Source organism: Hippichthys cyanospilos, chromosome 3 (assembly GCF_059441005.1).
Source record: "Hippichthys cyanospilos isolate Australia breed blue-spotted pipefish chromosome 3, RoL_Hcya_1.0, whole genome shotgun sequence".
Classification (NCBI taxonomy): Eukaryota; Metazoa; Chordata; class Actinopteri; order Syngnathiformes; family Syngnathidae; genus Hippichthys; species Hippichthys cyanospilos.
Window position 1 is genome coordinate 17,373,569 of NC_142371.1, and position 26,724 is coordinate 17,400,292.

The 26,724-nt window shown below is 43.7% G+C and overlaps 3 protein-coding genes across 12 annotated transcripts; 2 read left to right on the forward strand and 1 right to left on the reverse strand.

Annotated features, from left to right (window-relative positions):
• The first annotated feature begins 803 nt into the window (after positions 1-803).
• On the forward strand, positions 804-3,305 carry LOC148426004 (trypsin-2). The gene is made up of 6 exons (XM_088409739.1): positions 804-974; positions 1,807-1,960; positions 2,032-2,282; positions 2,627-2,763; positions 2,999-3,100; positions 3,178-3,305. Exons 1-6 carry the CDS (start codon positions 935-937, stop codon positions 3,223-3,225), a joined length of 732 nt encoding a protein of 243 aa, XP_088265865.1. The 5' UTR covers positions 804-934; the 3' UTR covers positions 3,226-3,305.
• A 752-nt stretch (positions 3,306-4,057) lies between these two features.
• On the reverse strand, positions 4,058-25,205 carry cblc (Cbl proto-oncogene C). Of its 9 annotated transcripts, none has more exons than XM_088409727.1 (13): positions 25,188-25,205; positions 21,345-21,555; positions 9,844-10,066; positions 8,730-9,179; positions 7,608-7,754; positions 6,676-6,832; positions 6,456-6,577; positions 6,255-6,392; positions 5,860-5,947; positions 5,413-5,544; positions 4,783-4,959; positions 4,526-4,608; positions 4,058-4,451 (listed from the first exon to the last, which is right to left on the reverse strand). In XM_088409727.1, exons 4-12 carry the CDS (start codon positions 9,086-9,088, stop codon positions 4,579-4,581), a joined length of 1,350 nt encoding a protein of 449 aa, XP_088265853.1. In that variant the 5' UTR covers positions 9,089-9,179; positions 9,844-10,066; positions 21,345-21,555; positions 25,188-25,205; the 3' UTR covers positions 4,058-4,451; positions 4,526-4,578. The 9 variants fall into 9 exon arrangements, with proteins under 9 accessions (XP_088265853.1, XP_088265851.1, XP_088265849.1 ...); XM_088409725.1 differs by lacking the exon at positions 25,188-25,205 and adding an exon at positions 24,267-24,285; XM_088409723.1 differs by lacking the exon at positions 25,188-25,205 and adding an exon at positions 24,005-24,283 and having other exon boundaries at positions 9,844-10,061.
• On the forward strand, positions 12,777-25,783 carry bcl3 (BCL3 transcription coactivator). Of its 2 annotated transcripts, none has more exons than XM_088409733.1 (9): positions 12,777-13,232; positions 14,153-14,262; positions 18,579-18,687; positions 21,376-21,577; positions 21,690-21,778; positions 21,859-21,936; positions 23,057-23,224; positions 24,470-24,560; positions 25,104-25,783. In XM_088409733.1, the coding sequence occupies exons 1-9, from the start codon at positions 13,152-13,154 to the stop codon at positions 25,223-25,225; spliced, it is 1,050 nt and encodes a 349-aa protein (XP_088265859.1). In that variant the 5' UTR covers positions 12,777-13,151; the 3' UTR covers positions 25,226-25,783. The 2 variants fall into 2 exon arrangements, with proteins under 2 accessions (XP_088265859.1, XP_088265858.1); XM_088409732.1 differs by having other exon boundaries at positions 12,778-13,232; positions 14,148-14,262.
• The last annotated feature ends 941 nt before the right edge of the window (positions 25,784-26,724 follow it).

Sequence of the window (26,724 nt, forward strand, 5' to 3'; positions counted from 1 at the left end):
GCAGCTCAAAAGCATTTGGCCACATCAGACATCGGCGTCCAACAAATTTGTATATGATTCTAGCTTTCTTAGCTTTATTGTTTTTTCAAATCTGTATCGCTAATATCGATGTTTTGGTATTCCTCCTGCTACCTACCTACCTACCCTAGCTAGCTAGCGAACTATCTCTTGTGAGCTAGCAACCTAGTTCTAACTAGCTAGCTAGCGACCTATCTGTAGCTCGGTAGCTCGCTAAATATCTCTCTGTAGCTAGGTAGCTAGTTCGATATCTAAAATGTAGCTAGCTAGATGCCTAGATAGATAGCTATCTATCTGTACTTCCTATCTCTAGCTAGCGCCCCAAGATAGACACTTTATTTATTGACCGTTTTAAATATGTCTTGAATGCTTTGTATTGGATTAACCGAAACTGTACAGCGTCCTTTTATTTATGAAAGTACATTTAAAAGGAAAACTCCTTGTTTTGACCAGCTGTGCTGAGTTGGGTTTGTGTTAGCAATGTGATTTAAGGATGACCTTGTTCTCTGTTTGTTTTTGAAGATTGTGTTAAGAGTGCTTCAGGTAGAAGATCCTGGGAAATGTCCACATGGTGAAATGTCTAATCAACAAGCTGTTATGTCACCGCAAGCGTTCGAGCTAAACTTTTAACACCCCTAAATCGCTGCTCCTCTTCTTTTTGGATCCGAATTGACAAGAATCAAGGTAAAGATCGAGGATGAATTAAAGGTCGACCACTGGTCAACGGCGCTAATTCAAATAAAAATCGTAAATTTGATATCGACAGAAGTCGACGCCTGGACAATAGCCGAATGGGGGCGATTGGCTCCCTGCTGACCAATGGGGACAGGGCGCGGAGGGGGGCAGTGCCCCCGATGGCGTTTATAAAGCCGGCCTTCAGGTATGCTGCTCTCATCCACAAGATCACTCAGCAACCATGAGGTGTCTGGTCTTCGTTCTGCTCATCGGAGCTGCCTGTAAGTATGACGCCGATTTCAAAAAATAAAACCCCTTGCTGACCCGAGTCACTGGGCAGAACCTGACGAGAAGACGCGATGAATACATTTGTCCATTTTTACTTCACGCCGGTAGTACGGATCATCATCCAGCTAATGCCGGTGCACAGGTACGAGGCAATGGAGTAGTTTGACCACAAATTCAACTTGAAGACAGGGAACGTGGAATCGTGTTTTCCGCTTGGGATCTCGTAGCTAGCTTTACACTGCTTTTGCATTCTGGCAAGCTCCAGCCCAGGTTCGAAGAGGCTGATTAACACTAACCCTATTTTGATTAAGCTTGAAGATCCGGGAGCGAAGGTTTCATAGGGTCTGCTAAAATTCATATTTTCAATCATCTTGACAATACACAGTCAATCATAGCTCAAAGAAAAGCTCGGGTTATTTTGGTAGCAAAGCTTGAGGGATGGCAGGCGCATTTCCTCCATCTACCACTAGGGCTACCAGAATTGTTGTGACAGAAGAAGGGTTGGGGTTAGGGTAGGGTTTTGGCCCACAGGAGCTGACAGAAGCCTCCAAGACTCATTGACAGAGGTTGCGACACTGCGAAACATCCGTGAAATTTGTATTCACGCGGCTTTTGCCACGCTACAGCTTGGGAAACAGTTGAAGACGGGAGGGCGCACGATTCAAATCGCGGGACGGATTGTGAATTCTATTTAGTGATGAAACCGCTGTCTACTTAGTACCTACGATCTGATCAATGATTTTTTTTTGCTTTGGGAGGTCGTTCTAAAGATTTACATGAAGAACTTTTGCATTTTCACTCCCCGATCTCTACGCATGATCGCAGTCGCCACGGACGACGACGACAAGATCGTCGGCGGCTATGAGTGCAAGCCCTACTCGCAGCCCCATCAGGTGTCCCTGAACTCCGGCTACCACTTCTGCGGAGGCTCCCTGGTCAACGAGAACTGGGTGGTGTCCGCCGCTCACTGCTACAAGTCGTACGTAACGCCCTCCCGCCCGATGGACGCGCCCCGATCGTCTCGAAATGACGGCCCGAAATGTTCGGCAGCCGCGTGGAAGTGCGCCTGGGCGAGCACAACATCAGGACCTCCGAGGGATCCGAGCAGTTCATCCAGTCCGCCCGCGTCATCCGTCACCCTCGCTACAGCTCGTACAACATCGACAACGACATCATGTTGATCAAGCTGAGCCGCCCCGCCGAAATTAACCAGTACGTGAAGCCCGTGGCCCTGCCCAGGAGCTGCGCCGCCGCTGGAACCATGTGCAAAGTCTCCGGATGGGGCAACACCATGAGCTCCAGTGAGTCCACCTTTGGCCTTTCCTAATTCAGAATCAGACCCAACTCCAAATGTTAAGAAGGAGCACTAGAAGGGTGGTGGATCAGCGCTGATTAGTCCCGATGTTTTCTCTCGGTAACCTTCTTTGGTCCATGCTTTTTCTTTGCGTTGTGTGACGCTTTTGGTTGGCAGAGGGGTCAAATGCAGGTCCAGAAAGTACAACCCTGTAATTCAAGTCAAACTGTGGCATGGTTGTCTCTCTCTGGACCTGGATTTGACACCTCCGTCGGCCTCTGCGGGTTCACCTTCAACAAGAAGATTGTATTCCGCAGCTGGTATATAGTTTGTGTTTCGGATTCTTCCCAGCCGCCGACAGGAACAAGCTGCAGTGCTTGAACATCCCCATCTTGTCCGACCGGGACTGCGACAACTCCTACCCCGGCATGATCACCGATGCCATGTTCTGCGCCGGATACCTTGAGGGAGGCAAGGACTCTTGCCAGGTATTACAAATCCATTTGCAGTCTCCTATGATGAGAAGATGAGTGCTTTAAGCCACAAAGCGTAACACTAAAATCCTGCTCTGCTTCATCTTCAAATAATCACAGGGGAACAAAGTCTTCTGAAGAATGAACAGACTTCCTTAACCCTAACATTTGTTTCGCAAAAAGTTGTACCATCCTGTCTGACTTTGCTCAGTGGAGTTTCCAAACTCTTCCATGAACTTTGTACCGTCAGGGTGACTCCGGCGGCCCGGTGGTGTGCAACGGTGAGCTGCAGGGCGTGGTGTCCTGGGGCTACGGATGTGCCGAGAGGGACCACCCCGGCGTCTACGCCAAGGTACTCTTCAACTCGGTCCGACGATCCTTTACTGTCACTGTCTCCAAGCGGGTCACACTGATTTATCGCTGTCCCAGGTGTGCATCTTCAACGACTGGCTGGAGACCACCATGGCCAGCTACTAGGAAATCCGAGGGGGTCGGTCAAGCACTTCGTCTTACATCTTTGGTGCTACGTGACGAATAAAGCATCCTTGAAACAAAAACTCTGGAACTTGATTGTCTCGTATGACTACGGGTTTATACCTCAGATTCTTTGCCGGAGTCGACGTCGTTCATCAGCTCCTAGTAAGGAGAGTCGTCGGCAGACTCTGCCCATGAATATTTCAGTTTCATTTTTTTTGACTGGCAGCTTTGAATTCATTAATGAGTCACTAAGACTTTTTTAACCGCATTCAAATTCATTCATGACTGAAAAGAAAAATCGGTGTCTCTTAGCTCACTTTCTAGATGTCCGCTGAACCATGGAATTAGCTTGAGCGAGGTTGTATAATGTAGATCAGGGGTTAGGGGTTGGTTCTAAGTAAACAAAAAAGGTAATCGCAAACAAAAACACCTTGCACAGGAAAAAAAGTACACAATAAAAAAAGAGCGTGCACGAAAAAAAGCATGAAATAAAAACGAAGCAAAGAAGAAAAGACGATTAAAAAGCACTCGAGAAAAAAGAAGCAAGCTATAAAAAAGTGCGTGAAAGAAAAAAGAAGCAAACAATAAAAAATCATGCAAGAAAAAGGAATAAAAAAAGAGCGTTCAAGAAAAAAAAGAAACGCAAGAAAAAGGAGCACGCAAGGAGGAAACAAATTTCTCTCTCTTTTTGTATTATGTATTAAATGATGAAGTGGTAATACAAAGCTTAAAAAAGCAGTGATAAGTTACAGTAGACTTCTGCGGTTGGACACCCGTAGATTTGCTTTTTGTTTATCTTAATAAAAAAAAAAAAATCTTCAAAAAACTCCACTCACCATTCTCTCAGTTTTAATACACACGCACACTGACCACCAAGTTTGAATTTTCTAACTGTTGTTGATGCCGTAAGGAGGGAATTATGCCCTAACAAGGAAGGGGATGAAAAACTTCGTAACGTGAAAAAAAACGTAACGGACATGGAATGGGATGTCGTAAGACGGGGGTCCACTGTATTCGGGGTCATTTACATTTCATTCAAATGTTCTCATGTTATGTAAACAAATACAAAAATGGGATCATAAAATGGGACTTTTTCGAGCAAACGAACAGAAAAAAACCATTACTGAATTGAGTTGAAATGATGTGAATGGATTTCTTCCCCAACTTTATCGCGATTCCTTCTCGATGTTCCTTTGGATTCCACGATCGGCTTCGCACTGCTGTGCCTTAACACACACAGACAATTTTGACGGACGTCTTATGCATGTAAGTCATCCTTTCTCTTAAGAGTCCAACCGACCTGCTGGGATGCAAATGACAAACGACGTCCAATCCCACCGGCGTCCTCGGCGTTCATTCCTGAGCGACCTTTCCCTCTGAAGCCTGCTGCACAGAAGCTTTTGTCAAACGAATGGCTTTTACGCAAATGCACTGTAGCATTTGTGTAGGTGTGCGCCTCTAGAGGGCGTGGCCTAACGAGCGGATTCAGTAGCTGGAATCGGAAACGCGCGTGTTTGCGGACATTGATTAATAACGCCACGGCGAATAGGCACGCGCCTTGGTTTTCAGCGAGGCCATTTGCTTCAGCACCACCTGGATGTCCTCGTGGTCGTCGTCTTCATCGTCGCTCTGGTCTTCCTCCTGCTTGCGTTTGGGCCGGTAGGGCTCCACTTGGATGGGCTCCGTGCCCTCAATGTCACAGCGGCAGTATGGGCACGTGTGCCCCGCCGACTTCTGCCGGATGTGCACAGGATCGCATTTTCAGCACTATGACGTGCACCTAGAGGCCTTTCATGTTCTCAAAAGCTTGCGCCTTATAATACTTGTGATCCCCTTTAGCGCAGCTCCATCTAGTGGATGTATAACGTAAGCCCGGCCACCACTGTAGCTTCTATTCTATGCGCCTTATAACGCAGTGTGAATTTAGATTAAAACAGTTATAAAATGGGCCATTCATTGAGGGTGTGCCTTAAAATCTGGTGCGCGTTAAAGTGGAAAAATACGCTAGTTTCTGTTGGATGGGTCTAACTTGTCTGTCTTAATGACGGGAGTAAATCATCGAATCATCAAAGTGATGGTGAAATTATTCTTAAAACAGGTCTGATTAACCTTGGCGATTTTCGGTGCAGATAGTTGGCATTTTGATGAATATATATACAGTATATACATACTGTGTTTTTGTCTTACCAGCCATGAGTGTAGGCAGCGTGTGCACACCAGATGTCCGCAGGGCTCAATGCGAGTGTCCTTGTCCTTCTCGGCGCAGATCTTGCACAGCTGGAAAGAGCTGCCCGCCTTGCAGTAAAGCTCGTACTGCTCCTGTTTGCCCGGCAAAGTAGATATGGACGGCAATCGAAAAGCCATTCTAGTTCAGACACCCCATACCCCCCCCCCCCCCCCCATTTGATCCATTGCCCTCGCCTCAACCAAAACACCAAAATCCATCCCATTCAATGCTATAATCTAGAAGCAAGTCTTGACCCTGAAACAGAGGTCTGAACTCGCGGGAGCCACCAAAATGGTCTCGACAAGTGCAAGAGGTCCCCACAAAGAGAGTAAAACCCAGGACCCTCCTCCACCCCCCCATAAAAAAAAGAAAGATTCTATCTATAGGTCAACTTGAAGACAACATACTTGCGTGACTTTGACTTTTGCTTTGTGCTCTGTTTGATGCAGGGCGCTGAGGTCCGGGTTGATGTCTTGCCCGTCGGGGTACAAATAGCTGGCACAGGTGACGAACGCACAAGTTAACTCTTTCGGTGGCACGGACTAGAAATCCCGTCTTTTGAAATAGCAATAACAATGATAAAATTCTGGTCAAATACTTTTTTTTATAGGGGGTAGCTGACACCCTTGACTGAGGCTTACTGTATATCCAGACATACAACATAGCTATTACCTACAAGCAATTCAAGGTAAGGAACGGAAATCCAACTTTCATATTTACATAGACACAGCACACAATATTCTGTGAGCTTGAAAGACGAGTGAAAGAGAGGCCAAAGACGAGCCAAAATGCGCGCGCTAACCAGCCCTGGGCGTGTCCCCGAAGGAGCGCCGTGTGAAGGGGCGTATCCTCGGGGATGGTCTGCACGACCTTGCCGTCGGCGCTCACGTGACCGATGGCCCACTGGCCCATCCTGGTGCAGCTCAGGCGGAAGATGTAGCTAAGAGGAGGAAGGGGGTGACCATTTATGCAAGGTTCCCGCGCGGGAGTTCCGGCGTCGCACCTGCCCGGCTTGCCCAGGTGGCGCCGCAGGCGCCCCGAGGCCTGCTCGTACGTGATGAAGGCCATGTAGCCCGGGTGGGTGACGGCCAGCTGCTTCCAGTTCCTCAGGAGCGAGCCCCACGGCTAGACGCAGGGAGGGCGGGCGGGGGAGGTGAGGTGAGGTGAGATTCCGACCGTGGAGAACGCGCCAGAAATGTTTCGAGCCTTGCGGCGGGAGGCACCTGAAAGAGCCTGGTGAAGACGTCAAACTCAAAGACGGAGACGTGGTCGTTGCACGTGAGGTCCACGGTGGACTTGAGGGCCACTGACTCCAGGCCGTCCTGGAACGGGTGCGCCACCCGCAGCTTATCGGCAAAGACGCTCCAACGCACCATGCTCCTGCAAGACATCCCCACTGAAGTTAAACTTCTTTTCTCATTTTCAAACAAATAATCGTGTCTTCTTTTCATAATAACACCGTAATTACCGCACTATAACTAAAAGCCTTCAACTTTCTCAAAAGCTCACAGTGCACCTTATAATCCGGTGTATTTTATAGAACGCCGGCTGTTATTCTTTTAATAAAGTTTGACTGGCATCCGATTGTTTCGTTGGAATTCCCTTTAGCGCAGCTCCATCTAGTGGATCCGTAAGGCAAGCGCAGCCTCTATTTGTGCTTCAATTCGATGCTCAAGGGGCGCTCTTGGAAGACGCGGGCACTCCTACAAGAAACGATTGATTGGCTACAGGTGCGGCAATCCACCAATAAGGACAGGAGTTGTAACACTCCCGCTCTTGAAATCCACTCCTTATTGTTTAATATTGAAAATAATAAGTGAATATTAAAAAAAGATAATCGTGATATATTATGATATATATAAAAAAAGACTCACTTTATCGGTATTGGTGCAAATTGATAGGTTTGTCATTTATGTTGGTGCTTTTTAAGTTTCATTTTTTGTCGTCGTTCTCGCACTTGTTTTCCCTATAAAGTTTGACGGGGGTTTTTCACGTTCAATGAGGTTTGGAATGACATGTAAATGCCACAAGATGGCAGCAAAGCAGATTCTTTCAATTAGACGGGGCTATGAAACTTTTTGCATCGCGCGTTGCTTTGGTCCCAACACAAATCGCAACACACACACCCAAAAAAAAATCGAAGCGAGAGTCTCACTTGTTGCCAAAATGAATCCTCCAAAAATCGTGCGCCTGCGCCTTGGCCAGCTTGTAGGTGTCACCGCGGTAACGGTCGCCCGGAAACAGGGCCTTGAGCTCCCACAGCATGTGGCTGAAGAGCAGGGCCAGCTTGGTCAGGTCCGCCCTGGCGCGGAAAGTCGACACGCACGTAAGACGCGACGCCCACACGGGCTCTTGGCTTTTGCTGCCTTTCGCTTCTGTCGAAACCGCAAAATGTTCCACTGACCGCAATCGTTCGCTGGTTACGTAAACAAACACCACTATACTTTTTTTTTTCAACTTCAATACAATGCTAGTTAAAATATCAGTGTATTTAGATTAAATTAAGCATTTCAGTATTTCATTTTAAATGTGTGTTCAAACACTTGAAATGGTTTATTAAAGCATCTTTTTAAGTCTTTTTTTTAAATAAATGCATTGCATTATTTTGAACACGTTTTTCAAAATAATCCATCATTTATTCTGTCGTAACACTTTATTTTAAGAAGGAGTTCATTCGATGTCAGTGAATCTTATTGAAGCCTTTTCAATGCCCTGACTGGAACGGTACGCTTTTCTTTTCAAATTGAAAGCGATTAAAATGGAACATGAAGCATCTTATATTACCTAGATGGGTGAACAGAATTGAACTGGGTTGTGGCAGGTCTTTTAAAATGACATTGAATGCATTTTAAATCCGTGACGGGAAGAGGACATGTTTCATTTCAAATTAAGAGCAAACTAAATGAAACATGAGGCAACGTTTAGCACCTCTAGAGGTGAGTGGGATTTTAACAGTTTCCGCAGGTACCGTCGAACCTAAATGAATATATTTTCATGGCGTGACAGGAAGATGACAGGTTTCTTTTCAAATTAAGAGCACAATCAATGAAACATGAAGCATTATCACCTACAGGTGCATGTGGGAGTTTAGCAGTTTCTGCATTTGAATGCGGTGACATGAAGAGGACTTGTTTCTTTTCAGGTTAAGGGCAAACTAAATGGAACACCTACAGGGCTATGCGGGTCATTAACAATTTCGGCAGGTATCAGCAAATGCAACGGAACGCATTTGAACGCAGCGACAGGAGGAATTGAAGGAAACGCGAAGCAAGCGTACCTGTAGCCGGACGTCTCGTCCGACATGTTGTCCTTTCCCTCTTCGAACAGCAGCAAGGCCCGACGCGTCTTCTCCAGCAGGTTCCTGACGTGGGCGCCGAGGAACGCCGCCTCGTCCCGGCCGGGGGCCCGGCCCGTCAGCGCCCCCAGGCCCCGGTAGGGCTCCCAGACCCGTCGCAGCGCCGAGGCGGTGGCGGGCAGCAGCTCGGGCAGGCAGGGCGGGCTGGCGGTCAGGCCCAGGCCGGGCCGGGCGCAACGCTGCCGCAGCTTGTCCAGCTTCAGCAGCGTTTTGTTGACCAGGCGGTGCTCGCGGTTGCCGGGGCGATGAGCCGCGACCGCCTCCCGGCTGCCCGTCGCCATCCCGGATCGTCTAGCTTTTTCTTGGGCGGGAGATCTTCATGGCGCCGCCGGCCGCGTTCGGGGAAACGCCTTTTGCTCGCCGCCTTTTGAACTGGAAAAAAAACAACAAACAAACTGATTTGGACATGGGACTCAATTGTTACGGCGCGCTAATATGCTGTCATATTTGATGATATATTCATTAAAAATAATGAGGATCATTTCCAACAGTAAAATCCAAAAATGTGTAATAATTTCATGCTATTATGCTTTCATGTTTGATTATGTATTAATTAAAAATAAGAAAGATCATTTCCAACAGTAAAATCCAAAAATGTGTAATAATTCATTTCATGCAATTCAATAGTATGATGTTATAATGTTGCTTTTAGTTCACGCGAAAGATAGAAATGATAAATGTTAGTATACGTATATAAAATTCACCTTTCAATCGCATACATTTTACATCAAGAATTTAAACTTCAAATGCCAAATTGAGCAAACACAACACACTAATCATGATATTAACTTTCAGAAATTGGGGTCGAAAAACGGTCTGCGCCTCACTAAATACGTTGCTTGGTTACATTTCGATATATTTTCATCGCAATAAAAGAACAAAGCATGGAACTTTATTTGAAATTCTTTTTTGAAGTAAAGAAAAGCGTCCAAATTGATGCCCCACCCCTTTTTGAATGTCATTTTTGAAGAATAATAAATGTTCCTCGGAATATCTTTGGAGACGCTCAAAGATCTCCGAACGCGACGTTACTCACGCGAAGCGTCCCAGCTGGCGTTTTGGCTCCGGCGGGGTCGGGGCGGGTCGGGCCGAGACGTGGGACTGGCAGGACGTCCGCCGGCGGCCTCTGCTTTTCTTTTCTCTCTTGGCGTGCCCTTTCTTTGCTGACTTCCTGTTTGAAGCCCGACCGACCGGTTTGCTTTCTTTTGCAAAGCGAGAAAGCGAGAGGCAGGGCTGGCCACAAAACCTCGCACTCTACGCTAAAGGAAAAAAAAAAAAAAAAAAAAAAAAACACTCACTGCACCTTGATGCATCTGCAGGCAAACACACACAAATGTTTAATCAATAAAAAGTCAATATGCCAGTAAAAAAAAAGGCTGAATCTGGAATTGTGATGCTCATTTCAGGCTCTGTCATGCAAAATTATTCATATTTAGAAGCACATTTCTACCGTATTTTCCGCATTTTCAATTTTCTCAAAAACTGACAGTGCACCTTATAATCTGGTTTTCATTTTGGGGGGGGGGGCAGAAAAAATAACATCATCGACATGTTAAATTCTTCCATTTTTACCCCTTGTTTTTTTAGTTTCTAATGTATTCTGTCCTCTTTGACTGACCCACCTGCTTGTTTTGTTGCCATTCTCTTTAGCTCCATCTAGTGGATGCATAACGCAACCCCAGCCACGAATGCAGCTTCCATTCTATGTGACTTATGATGGGGTGCGCCTTATTTATGAAAACAGTTTTAGGCCATTCATTGCCTTATACAATGCATAAAATCGATTTATCTTTTCATGGATCCATCTATCTATCTGTCTATCCATCTATCTGTCTATCTATCTATCCATCTATCTATCTTTAGTTTTTTCACAATAATATAATTACAACTGACCTCTGCAATTTGCTGGCAATTGGAGCAAGCTGGTACGCAGGGTAAAAATCTAAGTATTAAGTGACACTAATTGTTGATTAACTCTAACCAATAGTCCCGCCCACTTTTTACTCCGAACTTGAGCTAAAATGAGTTTGACATCCCTGCTAGTATATTCTTTCACTCTGCATGTGACCACAAGGGGGCGACGTTTCATTGAATGTGTAATCCATCCCGTCACAGCATGCAGCGAATTCTTTGCTCATTATTTCTGTCGTCATATTAGTCATAGAAAAGCTAAAAACATACATATAAAAAAAGAAATTGAATTTCAGAGGAAATGTGCCCTTTAAAAATGGCGGAGAAAAGATATATTTGCCAGTTGGCGGCAGCCAGAGACCACGTGACTCCCCCCCCCCCCCCCCCCCCCCCCCCAGTCCTTGAAGCATTTTCAAGTTGTAAACAAGTGTGCAAAGCATCAGTTAGTTTGTTTGTGTGCTCCGAAATTGTCGTTAGTGTGTCGGCGGCCTTTTTGGGTCTTTTAGGGACTTTAGGTGCCAAACGTTTGGCCCACACCTTGAGTGGAAGCAGGAAAGTACCAAATTGGCCCTAGCTAAATCACTGCGTCAGGAGATTTTTTTTACGTCGACGTGTGTGAGTGATTGGCTTTTCCTGGTCATGCTTTGTGACCCGGGGGCGGAGCTCGGGAACAAAAGCAACCAACTCTTGAAATACACCAGGGAACTTTGGGCTTTTCCACCATTTTGTGGAATTGATCGAAAAAGAGAGTGCCGTCCCATTTGTGTTTCATTTATTAAATGTGAAACTACAAATGCTGTGGTATCTCTTGGCATATTTTAGTCAACATCTCTAGAAGATAGATTGTGGAACATAAATATTTTATCTCTGGGTCACCTGCCGGATAATCGCATCACTGCACACCCGTATGAAACTTAACAGAATACAAGCACACAATGTTTTGCAAAAGATTCACCTTAAGACTTTTTAGCAAGAAGTTGCTTCGTGTTTCAATTAATTTGCTCTTAATTAGAAAAGTAAGCTATTCTGGTCCCATCACAAGATTAAAAAAGCATTCATTTGGGTTTGCCGATACCTTTAGAACACCTGTTGAAATCTCAAGTGGCCTCATTTTCCCCCACAGTGTCATATATATATTTGTGTTCACTTTATTTTTATTACATTGTGAAAGTATTCATGACTCTTCAATAAAGCAACCAATTCAATATATTTTTTAACATGTAAGCTTTTCTAAAGTTGTCAAAATGTGTTTTGCTAACTAGGCAATGAAGCAAGAGAAGCTAATGCTGTTTGAGTAAATAAATGGCAGCAAACCTTTTTGCGTTATAAAGACGCGTGCAAATTGCAATTTTTATTCCCTAAACTTCAGTATAGCTGAAAAAAGACAAATATACTTGTCAAATTGAATATGCCGCTGGATAAAAAGGGCACTTACGACAAACATTTGCAATGTGGGGGCAATTTTTATTCCCTAAACTTCAGTATAGCTGAAAAAAGACAAATATACTTGTCAAATTGAATATGCCGCTGGATAAAAAGGGCACTTACGACAAACATTTGCAATGTGGGGGCAATTTTTATTCCCTAAACTTCAGTATAGCTGAAAAAAGACAAATATACTTGTCAAATTGAATATGCCGCTGGATAAAAAGGGCACTTACGACAAACATTTGCAATGTGGGGGCAATTTTTATTCCCTAAACTTCAGTATAGCTGAAAAAAGACAAATATACTTGTCAAATTGAATATGCCGCTGGATAAAAAGGGCACTTACGACAAACATTTGCAATGTGGGGGCAATGGAAGACTTGCTTTCTAAAAGGGATCCCCGACTCCAAAACGTGTGAGACCCCCTGCTACAGTATATCGAACCGAGGGGATACTTTAAGACTCGGTGCAAAACATCCAAACACAAGTTTTATGCAAAAAGCCAAAACCGCAAAAGTTGCTAATGCACATTATTCTGTACTCCCCCTAACGCACACCGGCAAACGCGCACGCGTGCACGAGCGTCTTTGCTGAGTTATAATGGCTCACTTTCATTTTAAACAGAAAGCAATGGTGGCGCGCACTTACGCGGCTGCACACATTTGCAGAACTCCTTGAAGGAAAACACTTTGCAATCTGTTGAAGAAAAAAAAGAAAGAAAAAAAGCCACCGCGCCGTTTGGGGGGCATCGGTCCGATTTTTATCGCCATCATGCTGACTGGCGGTCAAGCACCCAGACGCACCTGAGCGAGCGGGCGGAGTTCATGAGCATGAACGCGGACGAGCGCTCGCCGCTGGACCTGAGCACCGGCCAGCGGGGGAGCCCCTCGGAATGCGGACGCTGCCGGAAGCAGCCCGCGCTCTCCCCTCGCAAGCGGCCGGCCGACGGAACTGCCCTGCGGCTGCCTTTCCGGAAGCGCCCGATCGCCGTCGAGCCGGGCCCGGATGACGAGCGGAGAGGAGCCCGGGCCCGGGCCCGCCCTGAGCTCGTGCCGACTTTGGACGTCGTCACCCCGCTCGCTTACGGTGAGGAAGAGAACCGGAGTTACACCCCCGCGAAAATGCGGCCGAATAGCTAAAAACGATGCCTGGCATTTTCGTTTCCACGGCATCCCCTCCAAAAACGTTTTCTTTTTTTTTTTGTCAAAGTTATAAAACATTGGAATCAGGACTGCGCGATTATGGCTAAATAATTACGATTATTGTGGTCAATATTGAAATCACGATCATTTTTTGGTCAAACGAGTCTATTTATTGCCTCTTTTTTAAACATGCAATCAATAAACAAGCTTTCGAGGCTTGATACTTGAACCTAAAATAAATAAATAATGGCAAAACCTTTTTACCGCTGTCCAAAATAGTATAAGCACAACATCAATATGAATCATAAAACATTAACGTTACAAAACAGTTCAAGTTTTTCATTGACTGAAAAAGATCCAGCTCATTTTTATACTCTACAAAATCATCACCAGAATCTCGGTCCCACGGACCGTATGTTTGGACCCCTGATCCAAACTAATAAGTAATATTATAAAATATGTATGTCCTTCTGAAAAAAGGGATATAGTGATATATATATGTATATATACAGTATTTATATACTTTTTATTTACGTTTTTTTTTTTCCAACCCGGGGAACTGGGTCAAATTCACCCAAGTAGTTGGTTCATTCCTTTTAGATTCCAGCCACCCATTTGCCCATTTGGTTTGAGTCAGCATTTATACTCCGGTTCTGAAATGTCCCATGTCAGTCAAAATTGTCGTCTCATGAAACGGCGTCGGTGTCGCCAATGCGGTCCAAATTCCCACCGTGTGACTTCCTCCTGCGGTCTTCCTCGTCGAGTGACACGTGGGCCCCGCGGGGGCCAAAGGAGTCATTGAGAAAAAGTCCGGTCAGTCGTTCCCCTTTTGACTCAAGGCACCGATTGTGTTTGTCAGCTCAGCAGCCGGCGTACCTGCACTACCCGCAAGCGGGCCATCTGGGCTTCCATCCCGCTCAACACCTGCTGACCAGCGCGGCGCTGGCCGCCCGCCAAGATGAAGACGGAGACACGTAGGAGCCTTTACTTTGATCTTGTCTAGCACTAAAACCTTGATGTCACTGGGCCCCAAAAAGCGCCTAAACCCTTGAACTGAATATACAGTGATCCCTCCTACTTGGCGGTCTCAGTACTTTGCGGGTTTTTCCGGGAAAATTAAAAAATATTTCAAAATTGAAAAAAATCATTTTAAAAATGTCCAAAAATGTACAAAAATTGAAAAAAAAAAAAGCAAAAAAGTACATTATATAGTATTGTATTAACCAAATAATGAAGTAATATTAGTTAATAACTATGTTAAGAATTCTTCGAGCGTTTAAGTTCGTGATGTTTTTATCTTATTTTGAAACGCATGCTTTTAATTTGTCGGGTCGCGTTCCATTTCCGTTTCCTGTTTTACGTTCTCTGTGCTCATTCGTCTCGTGACGGTGAGGTAGTGAATGACAACTTAAGCTCATTTATAGTTTATTACCATTTATTATAAATATCATTTATCATTATGATAACGCACGCTACTGCCTATGTTTAGTACGCGATGAGTGTTTATTCTGTTTATCTGTTCGTTTGTGTAGAGGTTGCACTTTATAGTTAGTAGTTGTTGTAAGTTGTTGCTAACCCGCTAATGTCGGCTAAAAATACAGTAAATTCATAGATGAAGTGTTTATATGTTAGTTGACTGACTTTAAGATTATTGTTGATTTATTATTCAACAGATACTACATGATACACCATACATGAGCCAAAATAAATGTGAAGTTCAACGTGATGACTTACGTACTCTTTCACCGGAGTCTTGGTGCAGATAACCAGTCCTGAGAACAAATTCTCAACAAACTAAGTAATATTAGTTATTTAATGAATATACAATAATGTTAATAAGGATAATGTAATGTTAAACAACAGGAGAAAGAAAATAAAATAGGCAAACAATTAAAAAGGATTGTTTGGTTACTGCGGCTATATTGGGGCGTACATAGAAATCTAGGAACTGATACCCCACTTCGCGGGTTTCAGACTTCGCGGGGGGCGGACAGCCCCCATTAACCGCGAAGTAGGGGGGATCACTGTATTCAAACTACAGAAATGCAACAAGAACATATACATACTAGAATTACATTAGTACATCGTAATCACAATATATCATGTAAAGAATCATTAAAAATGCTCCTAAACCCTTTAATCATATTAATTGCGGCAGTTGACAATATGAATGCCGTTCTCTTGTTTGCCTTGAGATGGTGCTGGTGTGTTTGTGATGAGTGCAGAGAGAGAAAGATGTTTAAATTGTACGTTTTATTTGATATTTCCAATGATCCTGGAATCATTTACAAGTGCGGGACCAAAAATATTGAATTTTAGGATTATTCTCAGCATGTAAGTTGACTTAAGTTTAGTTTGGAGTTATACGAAGTGCTTCCTGCGTGATGTCATTGCTAAAATGCTAACAACGTGCAAACAGCGTTGACATCAGACGCGACGGCCCAAAGCGGTATGTCACGTATGCGTTTTTATATGAATATGTACAATGTTAGCCGTAGCTAATGTCAATTTGATGTTAGTTCAGAAAAAAACATATAAAGTTGTTTCTAAATCAGTTTTAGTGGAAACTTAACCTTTGTAGCTTGTGCATAACTCTAATGCCACAATTAACCCAGACGTACAGACGTGTGTGTGTCTGTGTGTGTGTGTATATATATATATATATATATATATATATATATATATATATATATATATATACACACACACATATAAAGAGGCGTAACAATTTGCAAGCGCAAATACAAGACGGGCGTGCAACATTTTGGCCAGCGCGCATCGGCACTTACGTCAATGCGGGCCCTCGGGGTTGGGAAAAGCATGAGTGTGGGGTATCAAGCAGCCGGTGTGGTTTTTCTCGGGTATGTGCGCCTCGACAATCGGGCCTTTTTGAATGAGTAGACCCGAAAAACCAAACATCCGCTCCTCACTTCCTCATTTACCGCTCTCTGTCTTTTTATCGGCTTGATCTTTCTCTCTGACGTGAACGTGAGCGTGTTCTTCTCGCATCCGAGTCGGAAGATGCTCAACTTCACGTGGCTCGGGTCGTGCGCCTGTCTCGGCTTCCATTTGGTGTTATTTTTCCGGAAATGGAGTTCAAGGGCTACGGTGTCAAATTGCTGTCGTCAACTACATGTGAAGCAACGTTTAAACTGTCATCAAGGGCAAAAAACGAGTAAGGCCAAATCAGCCAATCAGACGTAAGGATGACCAACAAAGGAGTGCCGCAGGGTTCATCTTTAGGTCCCCTTCCATTTTCACTTTTCATTCCAGACATACTGTGACACGCTGTATCATTAGAGTTCGATTGAAATCACAATTGTGAACTTGATTAAAATCCTTGTTTTTAAATCAGACAAAATACACCATGTTGTCTTGCACTGATCAGTCTTTGCCTTTACAGCAAAATATTGAAAAATAGGCAAATGCGGTCTTCCCTTGTTCATCACTGGCGTTATGCTCCAAAAATGAGAGGTTACAAAATATTATCAAAGGAAATGTGACATTTTTTTTCCATTTGCTTTACTGTACATACATCTTTTAATTATTTACTGTATAACCCTGTTTTTCATTTGTTTCGTGTTTTTGTTAGTATACTGCGCAGTATGTTTTCATTTATTTAGGTTTTAGTCAGTGTTTATTTTGTGTTTATTATAGATTTGTCATCGTTTGTTTTTCATTTCATTCTGTTTATTTAAATGTTTTTCATTTTTATCCTTTATTAAACAATATAGCGTCTTTTCATTTGTTTTATGTTTATTATGCATATTTATATTTCTTTTATCTGTTTTTGTCCTCGTTTTTTGTTGATTATGCAGTCTATTGTTTGTTTACTAAACAGACTTTCCATTTGGTTTTAATTGCTTCTTTTTTTCCTTATTATACTGTAACATGTCTTCATTTATTTCATTATTATAGGAATTTATCATTCATTTTTTTTTAAGTTTTAAATCATTTTTCGGGGTGGTTTTTTTAATGAGGCGCATGGGAAAATTGAAGTCTTCGAAGTGCGCCTAATATTGCGGAAAATAGGCTCCGTTTGTAAAGCAAGTTCCAGCTGACGGCGTTTTGTTGATACGAGTCGTCAGCTGTGATGATGTCACTTACAGGAATGAGTCGCAGCTGCACACTTTCGCATACATCTGCTTTTTTCACTTCGCGTACCCGGTGCCGCTTCCTATCGGTTACCGCACGCGCTTGTATGGCCCATCATACGCGCGATGCCCCGACGCGTGGCGCATGGGAACGTCTTCTCCAGAAACGGCGAGTTTCCTGTTGCGCAACGTTTGCAGTATGACCAAAAAAAAAAAAAAAAAAGCCCCCTTTCGTTCGTATAGATGGATTTCTCACCGCACGGCCGCATGCAGAACGCGGCCATCGTTAGCAGCGGCAGGAAATGACGTGAAAACCCCTTGAGCGACTCTTACTGGAAGCTAACGGCCGCGCGAAAAAAAAAAAAAAAAAACAGAAGGCAGTGCGGTTCTCAACAGGTGTGCTCTGTTGCCGATTCTTGGCCCTGAAAATCAAGGCATAAAAAGATGGTTCTCAACCTTGTGTCGCTGATGGAACCCCTGAGAAATTTCATCCAAGTAACCCCTTAACAATGAATAGAATGTGGGGACGGGAAAAAAAAAAATTACAGTAGACAGATGCACGTTTCTTTTCAAATTAAGAGCAAATTAATTGGAGCAGGAAGCACCATATTGTGTTACACTGACTTTTTCAAAACAGAGGCTTTATTTATTTATTTATTTATTTTTAATTTCTTTATACAAATGAGCAATGTCATTAATGACAATTTTCTGGCAGATGGGCCAGGAATGAATATACCTAGAGATACTGAACCCACTGTAAATCAAGTTCCAAAGTTTCTGTTGCATAGTTCATCCGCAAATCAAAATGAATGTTTTTGGAATGCTGTGACAGGGATAGTACAGCTATCTTTTCAAATTAAGAGCACATTAAATGGAACATGAAGCAACATATTGCTCAGTTGTGTCATGTTGACTCCTTTTCAATACTTTGTATGTCCTTAGTTTAAGTTTTACAGATTTTCCATTGCCATTTACATATTTTTTTAATCTAGACAATCAATGCCAGGTATTGACTTTTTTCCATTTTTTTCAAATGTTTGACTAAAAGAGGGTCTAAAATAGTTTTTAATAACTCAATCAAGTCCTAAAGTTATCATTTACTTTTATAGCTATTGTACTTATTGTAATTGTAATTACTTTAACACTTCATGACTTAAAGGTAAGCGTTTGAGGACAAATTTTGATCTCGATTCCAGAGCTCTGCACATCGCGGTGGCCAAAGGGGAGCTGGGCGTCGCGCGCCGGCTCGTCCATCTGCTGCAGTGGGCCGGCCGAAGCCCGGACATCTACAACGACCTCCGACAGGTAAACGCCACGCCGAGGTGTCCCACTTCACCAGAAATAACAGCGCCCCTTTTTCTCATCGCTATAAAGCGATGCCATATCCTGTCTGGCCCCCTGCACCTAAACACACTTTTTTTTTTCTCACACCCTCGCTTCACAGTGATGTTGTGCTTGTACTATTTGCAGTACATAAAAAAAAAAATCTGAAGTTGTCGTTTTTAGGTTATGTAAACATACACCGTGATTTTATTGGTTCGGCCCGCAAGCTAAAGCGAGTTTAACACCTCTGCTATAATGTTAAGTCAGCAATCCAATGCAGAATGTGTGATTGAACGCCTCAGGGAGCTACGCCAACGCCAGACGCACGAGAATGAAATGAGTTCATAGTTAGTTGGTTATATTAAGGAACGCTGGCAATTTGGTAGGTGTGACTGTTTTGACTAGAACCGCGAAAAAGTCAGAATGCTTGAGCCCAAACCATTTGGGCTTCGCGGAGCTCCTCCAACTAGGAACTTGTCTGAAAGTTTGCTAACGAATGTAAACCACATCAAAATTATTATTATTATTATTTGAATCCTCAAGATACGAGACATCTCCAACAGAATTTCTCATTTGTTTATACAAAGGCGGCTTATAGTCCGGATATATATATCATCACACTGAAACTCGCTTATTTTTTTTGTGTGCACGCAAGGCAAGCATCCGTGCGTTTGTGTATACTTGAAGGTCCTCGTTCCGAGAAGTCACATGATGTGGCGGGAGGCTGTTTCGTAACATACCTGAGGTTCTCAGGGTGGTTCGCGGGGACTTTCCCTTGTTGCGTGTCGCTCTGCCGCTCGCTCATCGCGCCTCTCCACCGCTAAGTTACTGTGACGCTACCCCCCCAACGCCCCCCAAAAAAGTGCGTTTGTGTGTAAGCGGGAAAGCAAGCGCCGTGTTTGGCATGACATGAAGGCATTTCATGCCCCACTCATCTCCCAGGAATGCCAGAATACGGAGGGAAAGATGAGGGATTTTCCCTCGCTATCCTGCCTTCCTCTTCTTCCTCACGCACATACACAAAACACACACACACACGCTTCCTCTTATCAACGCTCCGCTCTCCAGGCTTTTTACAGGAAGATCTCATTTGAAGGCCTAAGTAAGGAGAGAGGATGGGTCGGTTCCTGTCGGATAAGATCGGGATGTCGGTCGATGACGCGTACTGTAAATATATGACTGCGTGTGTGTGTCTGGTGTGCGTATGAGGGAGTGAGTCACGAGATTCAGGGAAATTGACGGACAATGGCGTAACTGGATCAAGTCCGCAAAAACTTTCTTCTAACATGAAGGGTTTACTGGAAGGCCAGACCCTTTCCCCGCCAGTGAAAATACAAGTCCGTCATGTTAAGTACGCACCTCCCCAAAAAAAAAAAAAAAAAAAAAAACAGCACGGTGCAATAGTGGGATGTAGGGTAGGGTGTTCGCATGCTTATGTGGGTTTGCCTCTCAAATACTACCAAAAGTTACACACACTTCAGAAATGATCTGACACATCCTATAAAAAGGCTCTTGTGAAATACAGAAAGACGAGCACGCACACACACACACACACACACTGCCGAAATCCTCTCGCATGAACTAGATTTTTTGCTCACTTTACTGAAATGCACACACCTCTAGAACTCCATCAACACTACTTAAAGGTTGACTGAAATGCTCTCACATTCGACCGAAAGCTGACACAAGCGATTGAAATGTTTGAACACAAACTACTGCCCACACACGGACTACTGAAATATTCGTATGCACGCTACTAAAATTCACACGCACTAGTGAAATCCTCTCACACAGACTACAAAAACTCACAAACGCCATTTTTCCTCCGTCACATGCTGTAAAAAGACTCTCTCATGCACACCATGAAAATGCATAAAGCACACGTTTCCGTGAATGATTTGAAACATTTGAAGCTCTACTATTGGTTGAAAACTCCACACACACCTCCATGAGGTAAATCGTGAGCAAAAATGAAACTATTATTTTCAGTTGCAGTTTATTGCGCAACCTGTCCAAACACACATGCGCAAAGTCCACTTCCCTGCGCGTTGAACGCTGGCTTTATTTAAACAGGAGCGTCCTTGCCGGGCGCCGCCGCCGCCGCCGCGTTTATCGGCGGGCCGACCTCACGCTCGGGAATATCCTGCATTGCTCAAGGGCTCCCCGTAGACTCACCGAGTGACGTGTTTTTATGTGCCAGTGATTCAACAGCTAGAGCGGGGGTGTCAAACCTACGGCGCGCGGGCCGGTGCTGGCCCGCAAACTGGTTTAATCCGGCTGGTGAGATGATTTTGTAATGAAGTGTAATAGTAATATTTACGATTTATTGTGATGTCGAATTCTGTTTTGAACTATTTTAAAATAAACATATCACACAATATACATTGCTGAGCTATTCATCAGGATAGTTGAACATAAAAATCACCACCAAAAAGCGTCCAACTTCCGGAGCACAATAAAGATTCATTATTAAAATAATAATAATTAGCTTCATGAAGCACTTGTGTTTTGTTTTTTTTTACTCCTGGATGGCACTCTTGATTTAAATATTCATTGGAACTTATCTTAAAAGCAATAGCACCATCTGCAGGAGTCAAAGAATATTACAAGAGCTTCATTTTTTCATCGCTACTTTTCACCTTTAATGGTTTCATCCGTCTCTTCGGGCAGACCCCCCTCCACTTGGCAGTCATCACCCGGCAAGCCAACATGGTGGAGGCCCTGCTGCGGGCCGGCTCGGACCCCTCGGCGCTGGACCGCAACGGCCAGACGGCGTTGCACCTCTGCTGCGAATACGACCATCCGCCGTGTCTGTCCGCGGTCCTCTCGCTGCCCTCGTCTGTCGCCTGCCTGGAGGTGAAAAATTTTCGGGGTGAGCCATCTGCACGGAAACGTTCATCGCAGGACTGTACCGTACAACCCTCTTCATTTGGTACGTCTCTTGTTAGCTATTCCCACTGAGCCCTTTTGACCTCCCGCACCAGGTTTGAGTCCGCTCCATATGGCCGTGCTACACGGACACCGGGATTTGGCCGCCATGCTGCTGGCAGCGGGAGCCGACGTCAACGCCGGGGTCAGTTCCCCCTCGCGCGGTTCAACTTGCGTCGACCTTTCGCACCCTGTTACGTTACCGCCCCGCATCCGCTTTATTAGGACATCAAGAGTGGGCAGACTCCCCTCATTTTTGCGGTGGAGAGCAACGACGTAGAGATGGTCCGCTTCCTCATTGAGGTAAAAGATTGCTCCGCATTCTTAGAAATTCCCGAAAATCAATATTATTGGCTAGGAGTAGTTCATCATTAAAACGATGAAGTATCCAAAACAAAATCGTATAAATACTAATATTCATATTACGACTAGCAATACACAAAACATATAATAAAACCAAATAATAGTACATTACAATTACCCCTCAAAATGTTAAGTATTATCAACTCTACCCATACATACGAATATTTACATAAATATATTCCAGAATTTCTCTTTTGCGAGAAAAAAAAGAGTTAGCCATTCACTGCTGCAGATTTCGCAAGACGGGAATATGCAGATATAACGTTTTGCATTGTATGAAATAAAACGCTTCCCAGCAACAAAACCAAATCTTTCTCACAACATCTTGGACCGAAGCCTTTTTGTCAACTACAAACCCCACAATGCATCGGCAGAACTCTGCAACAAGAGTCAGGCAAAGCCACTCGAAGAAGTCATTGAAAGCCTTACAAATGATATAAGTTGCCCGCTGGCGCCCCCCGGTGGTTTGGGGATCCCAACACAAAATTGTACATTGTACCGTGTTCGCGAGTTGCCTTTTTAAGGACTAAAGCAAAAAGCATGGGAAATGCATGGTGAAACATCGCGTTTTTGATTTCCATTTCTAATTTAAATTGGCAGTAAATGAGCCCGACATGGGCTAAATTTCACATCTGCAGGGTGTACCTTTCGACCTCCCGTTTGCAAGCAAGAAGGGATGGCAGATTGAAAGTTGACATGTTTTGATAATCCTATGCAATATTTTAGTCCAACGGTGTTTTTTGTATGCTTTTCCTTCCTTATCACTCATCAAAAACATCTAAAAACCCAAGTGGGGTCAAAATTTCCCCCAGGGATTAATACGCACCAATTGAAGCAAAACTCCCAATTTTGGTCTATACCAGCTCTACAATCTCTCTATTCTGCGGTGGTATTGCCCTTTCAATAACATATCTGAATACATATGGTGCTGCAACACATGTAGACAATTCATATAACACTCAATGGTAAGTACTACTGCAACACTGAGAGCTCTCTAGAGGAGCTGTATGTATGCTGCACACCATCTTCTGACCATTTGCTGCCCCATTGGCTGGCGCAGAGGGGCTGTGACGTGAACAGGCCGTCCTACAGCAGCAACACGGCCCTGCACAGCGCCTGCGCGCGGGGCCACGGCGACGTGGTGCGGACGCTGCTCAAGAGCGGCGCCGACAGCGGCCTCAAGAACTACCACAACGACACGCCCGTCACGCTGGCCAAGAACAAGAAGGTAAGCCATCGCGTACACCGCCGCCTTGAGATAAGAGCTTTTTCAGTCACCGCCTCTTTTCAACTTAAAGCACTTTTACCTGAAATGTTTTTTCCTATTTACACTTATCAGAACTAGAACTATCATGAATACATTGCCAACCTTACCCAAAAACGAAAATCTGCAGATGTGAAAATGCTCTTATTTGGAAGTGCTTCCCTAAGCATAGTCATAACAACATGAAATAATAATATTGTGTGTTTGGAATAGGAATAAGGAGCACAATCAACTTGCTTGTATCTCTCTCGGGGAGCAGCCATTTTGACACTTGCCGGGCGACCCCGTCTCACCCAGCCCAAAAACAGACTGATGAATTACGGTGGACTTCCGCTACTGTTTGACTTGACCTCTTTTTACGACTTCCTCCTCTTCCAGGAAATCCCGGTTACGAAAGGCCGAAAATGTTGTCTCTAGTTACAAAATACATTTCAGGATACGAAAGGTGAAACTGTGTATAATATTGAGACAGGCGCGCCATAAAATGTACTCCATCACAACCCGCGATATCTCCCCTTCGCATATGTATTTGTTAGAGTTTTGGATGCATTTGTATTTATTCATATGCCGGTTTGTCCACAAACGGAAACGCGAGTCATTTGTTTACAGTGGTCCTGCACTTTTTATCTTCAAACACTTCATCCGCACTTTCCAACAGGAGTACACGCAGTAGAACTAACAAACACAAAACTGATATTAGCCACGGCTAACATTGTACATATTCACATAAAAACACATCCATACCTCTTTGGGCTGCTGTAAACAAACCGCCGAACACATCCTCGTGAATCGCATGTTAACTAGCATACTTCCGCGTTTAGCATCGTTAGCACGTTGCTAGCACGTTAGCATAACTCGCGGGAAGTACTTTGTCTGATCTTAAACTAAACACAACTATACCGACGCGCTCAAAATTATCCCCAAATAAATATTATTGCTCCCTTGGACTTGTAAACGACACCTAGATTACTGGGAATGTAAAATAAAAACGTACCAATAAAACTACCTGAACAAAGCTTTAGGCACGCACCACCAACAATGCACTAGCGTCATCTTAAGGCCAACAAATGAACTGCATTCATATTATCCACCGCTGCGATTAATATCATGAATATGAAGGGTTTGTGAGCGTTTTTATTGTATAACATAATCTTGATTTAAAATGGCAAAAAAAGAGAACACGTCACAGACATATGCAATCTTTTGCAGATAGCAGACATCTTACGAGGGAGGGGTTCAAAAGCCAGCCAAGTTCCGGGTCAACACATCGCCACGCGCGGCAGCAACTTAGTGACCAACGGTACGGGACATTCCATTGGTACACTTGCACATTGCACATCATTTAATTCACTTAAAAAAATCCAATCTATTTATTCCTTTTTTTATTCATGGAGCAAATTATCAATGCAGAACCTTTGCATCGTATGCCAAATAGGAGTAAGGCATATATTTGCATTGTCCAATCTTTTCCTTATGTGGGGAAGAAAAACGAGAGTATTTTGAGTTGTTGTGTTGGCTTCATTTTTGCTTTATGAAAATGTTTGTAACATCATACAGTTGTGTTGCTTATCGCAAGTCACTGTCAAGTTGGTCGTCGCTGTAATATTCACATTGGCCAGAGACGGCGCTAAAAGACGAAGATCAAGCCAAACAAAGCACAAATAAAGGATAAACCGAATCAGTTCTAACAATATTATGGGAAGCGGCCTAATGGGTTCGGTCCTATTGTTTTTTTTTTTTCCGTTTTTTAAATGCTTCACTGCATGTAGCTGAAATTTTGCTGATTGAATCTACAAATCCACCCTAAAATCCCAACTGCATTTTTTCCCTTTCCTCATTGCAGTTTCCCCGCCTGAGAGCAACAGTGGCGGTTGTTCTCCCTGCACGTTGCCGCCCACCCCATCTTTCTCCGTCGCCCCCCACTCACCAAGGACTCCGTCTATGCTTGCCTTTCCATTTTACTAGCGCAGGCCCGGAACTAACGACATCCCTTGGACCAACATGAGGAAATACGATGGCCCTGAAGTGCAAATCACACAAACAAAAAAGCGTAATCGCAAACAAAAAAAAACAAAAACGCCTCACAAGGGACACACGCTTTATAAAAGATGTACACAAAAAAGGATACGTGCAAAAAGAAAGAAGCTTCTTTTTATAGTGAGTGTCCTTTTTTGTTTGCTTCTTTTTTATAGCGCATGTCCTTTTTTGTTTACTTCTTTTTTATAGCGAGTGTCCTTTTTTGTTTGCTTTTTTCTTATGTGTGTCTATTTGTGTTTGCTTATTTTTTCTTGCGTGTGTCCTCTGAGTTTGCTTATTTTTTCTTGCGGGTGTCCTTTGTGCTTCTTTTTTCTTGTTTCTTTCTTGTAAGGCGTTTTTTTTTTCTTTTGCAATTACTTTTTTTTTTTTTTTTAGCTTTGTTTCTTGGTTGTGTGAATTGCAAGTCAAGGCCACCCAAAGGAAATGACCAAACTTGGATTCAGGGACGTTGTAAATGATTTAAAAAAAACTGGGGGGGGCAGCGGAAATACAATACACTCAGAAGTCGTGTGTGTGTGTGTGTGTGTGCGTGGGGGGGGGGGGGGGTGTCATAGAGCTCCTGTCCTCAGAAATTCAGGGAATTCTCATTGCATTAGTTGTGCATTTTTTGTCATTGTTTGCATGCGCCACTCACAAACTATTTGGAACTTTGACGAGGGTTGGTGTTTTTTGTAGCTTCCCCTTGCCACTAAAGTCAAATGGCGTTGATTTCTCACCCGCATCACACTTTACACCTTGCCAGTTGCGTTTGCGAAACATTTTGGAAAATCCGATCGGCAAAAATGGGAATACATTCATTTTGAAATGTCCATCTTTGCCGCCTTGACTGCGAAGGCAACACTCTTTTTGGGTGATGCAGATGGTGTTTTTGCAGTCTCTCCCCTTTCCACAGAAGTAAAACGATGTCGAGTTTCTCACCTATACTACACTTGCGCCTTACTGCCGTTAGATGGCAATGTTTTCCACATGTTCGCATGCGCAACAGAAACTGTACGTTTCCAAATGTTTTGTACATGTGTTATTGCTTTTATGAATTATTGTTGGAAATTGTTGCTGGACTGTTCGCTTTCAGGATTCATACGTCTTTTTCGAGCATTTCTGAAATGTCAAAAAAGCGAGCAAAGAAATTATGGGCTGGATACTTTTTTCAATAGCAGGTTATAAAGTAACATGGTTTAAATCGAAACTCAAGGGGCTTTTCTTCCATTTTTTTTTGCTGCTACGATATTTTAAAAATGAGAAAATGTGTTCGGTTTTCTACGTTTGCACACAACACTGGTAAGCAGAGATGCAACGATTAATCAATAAATGGCTAGCTAATCGAGGACTAAATCACCATTTGGGGGGGTAACCGATTAATCGTTGAGACCTACGATTAATTGCATCTCAAATGAAAACGGATTTGTTGAGTTCCTCTTTGAAGGCGT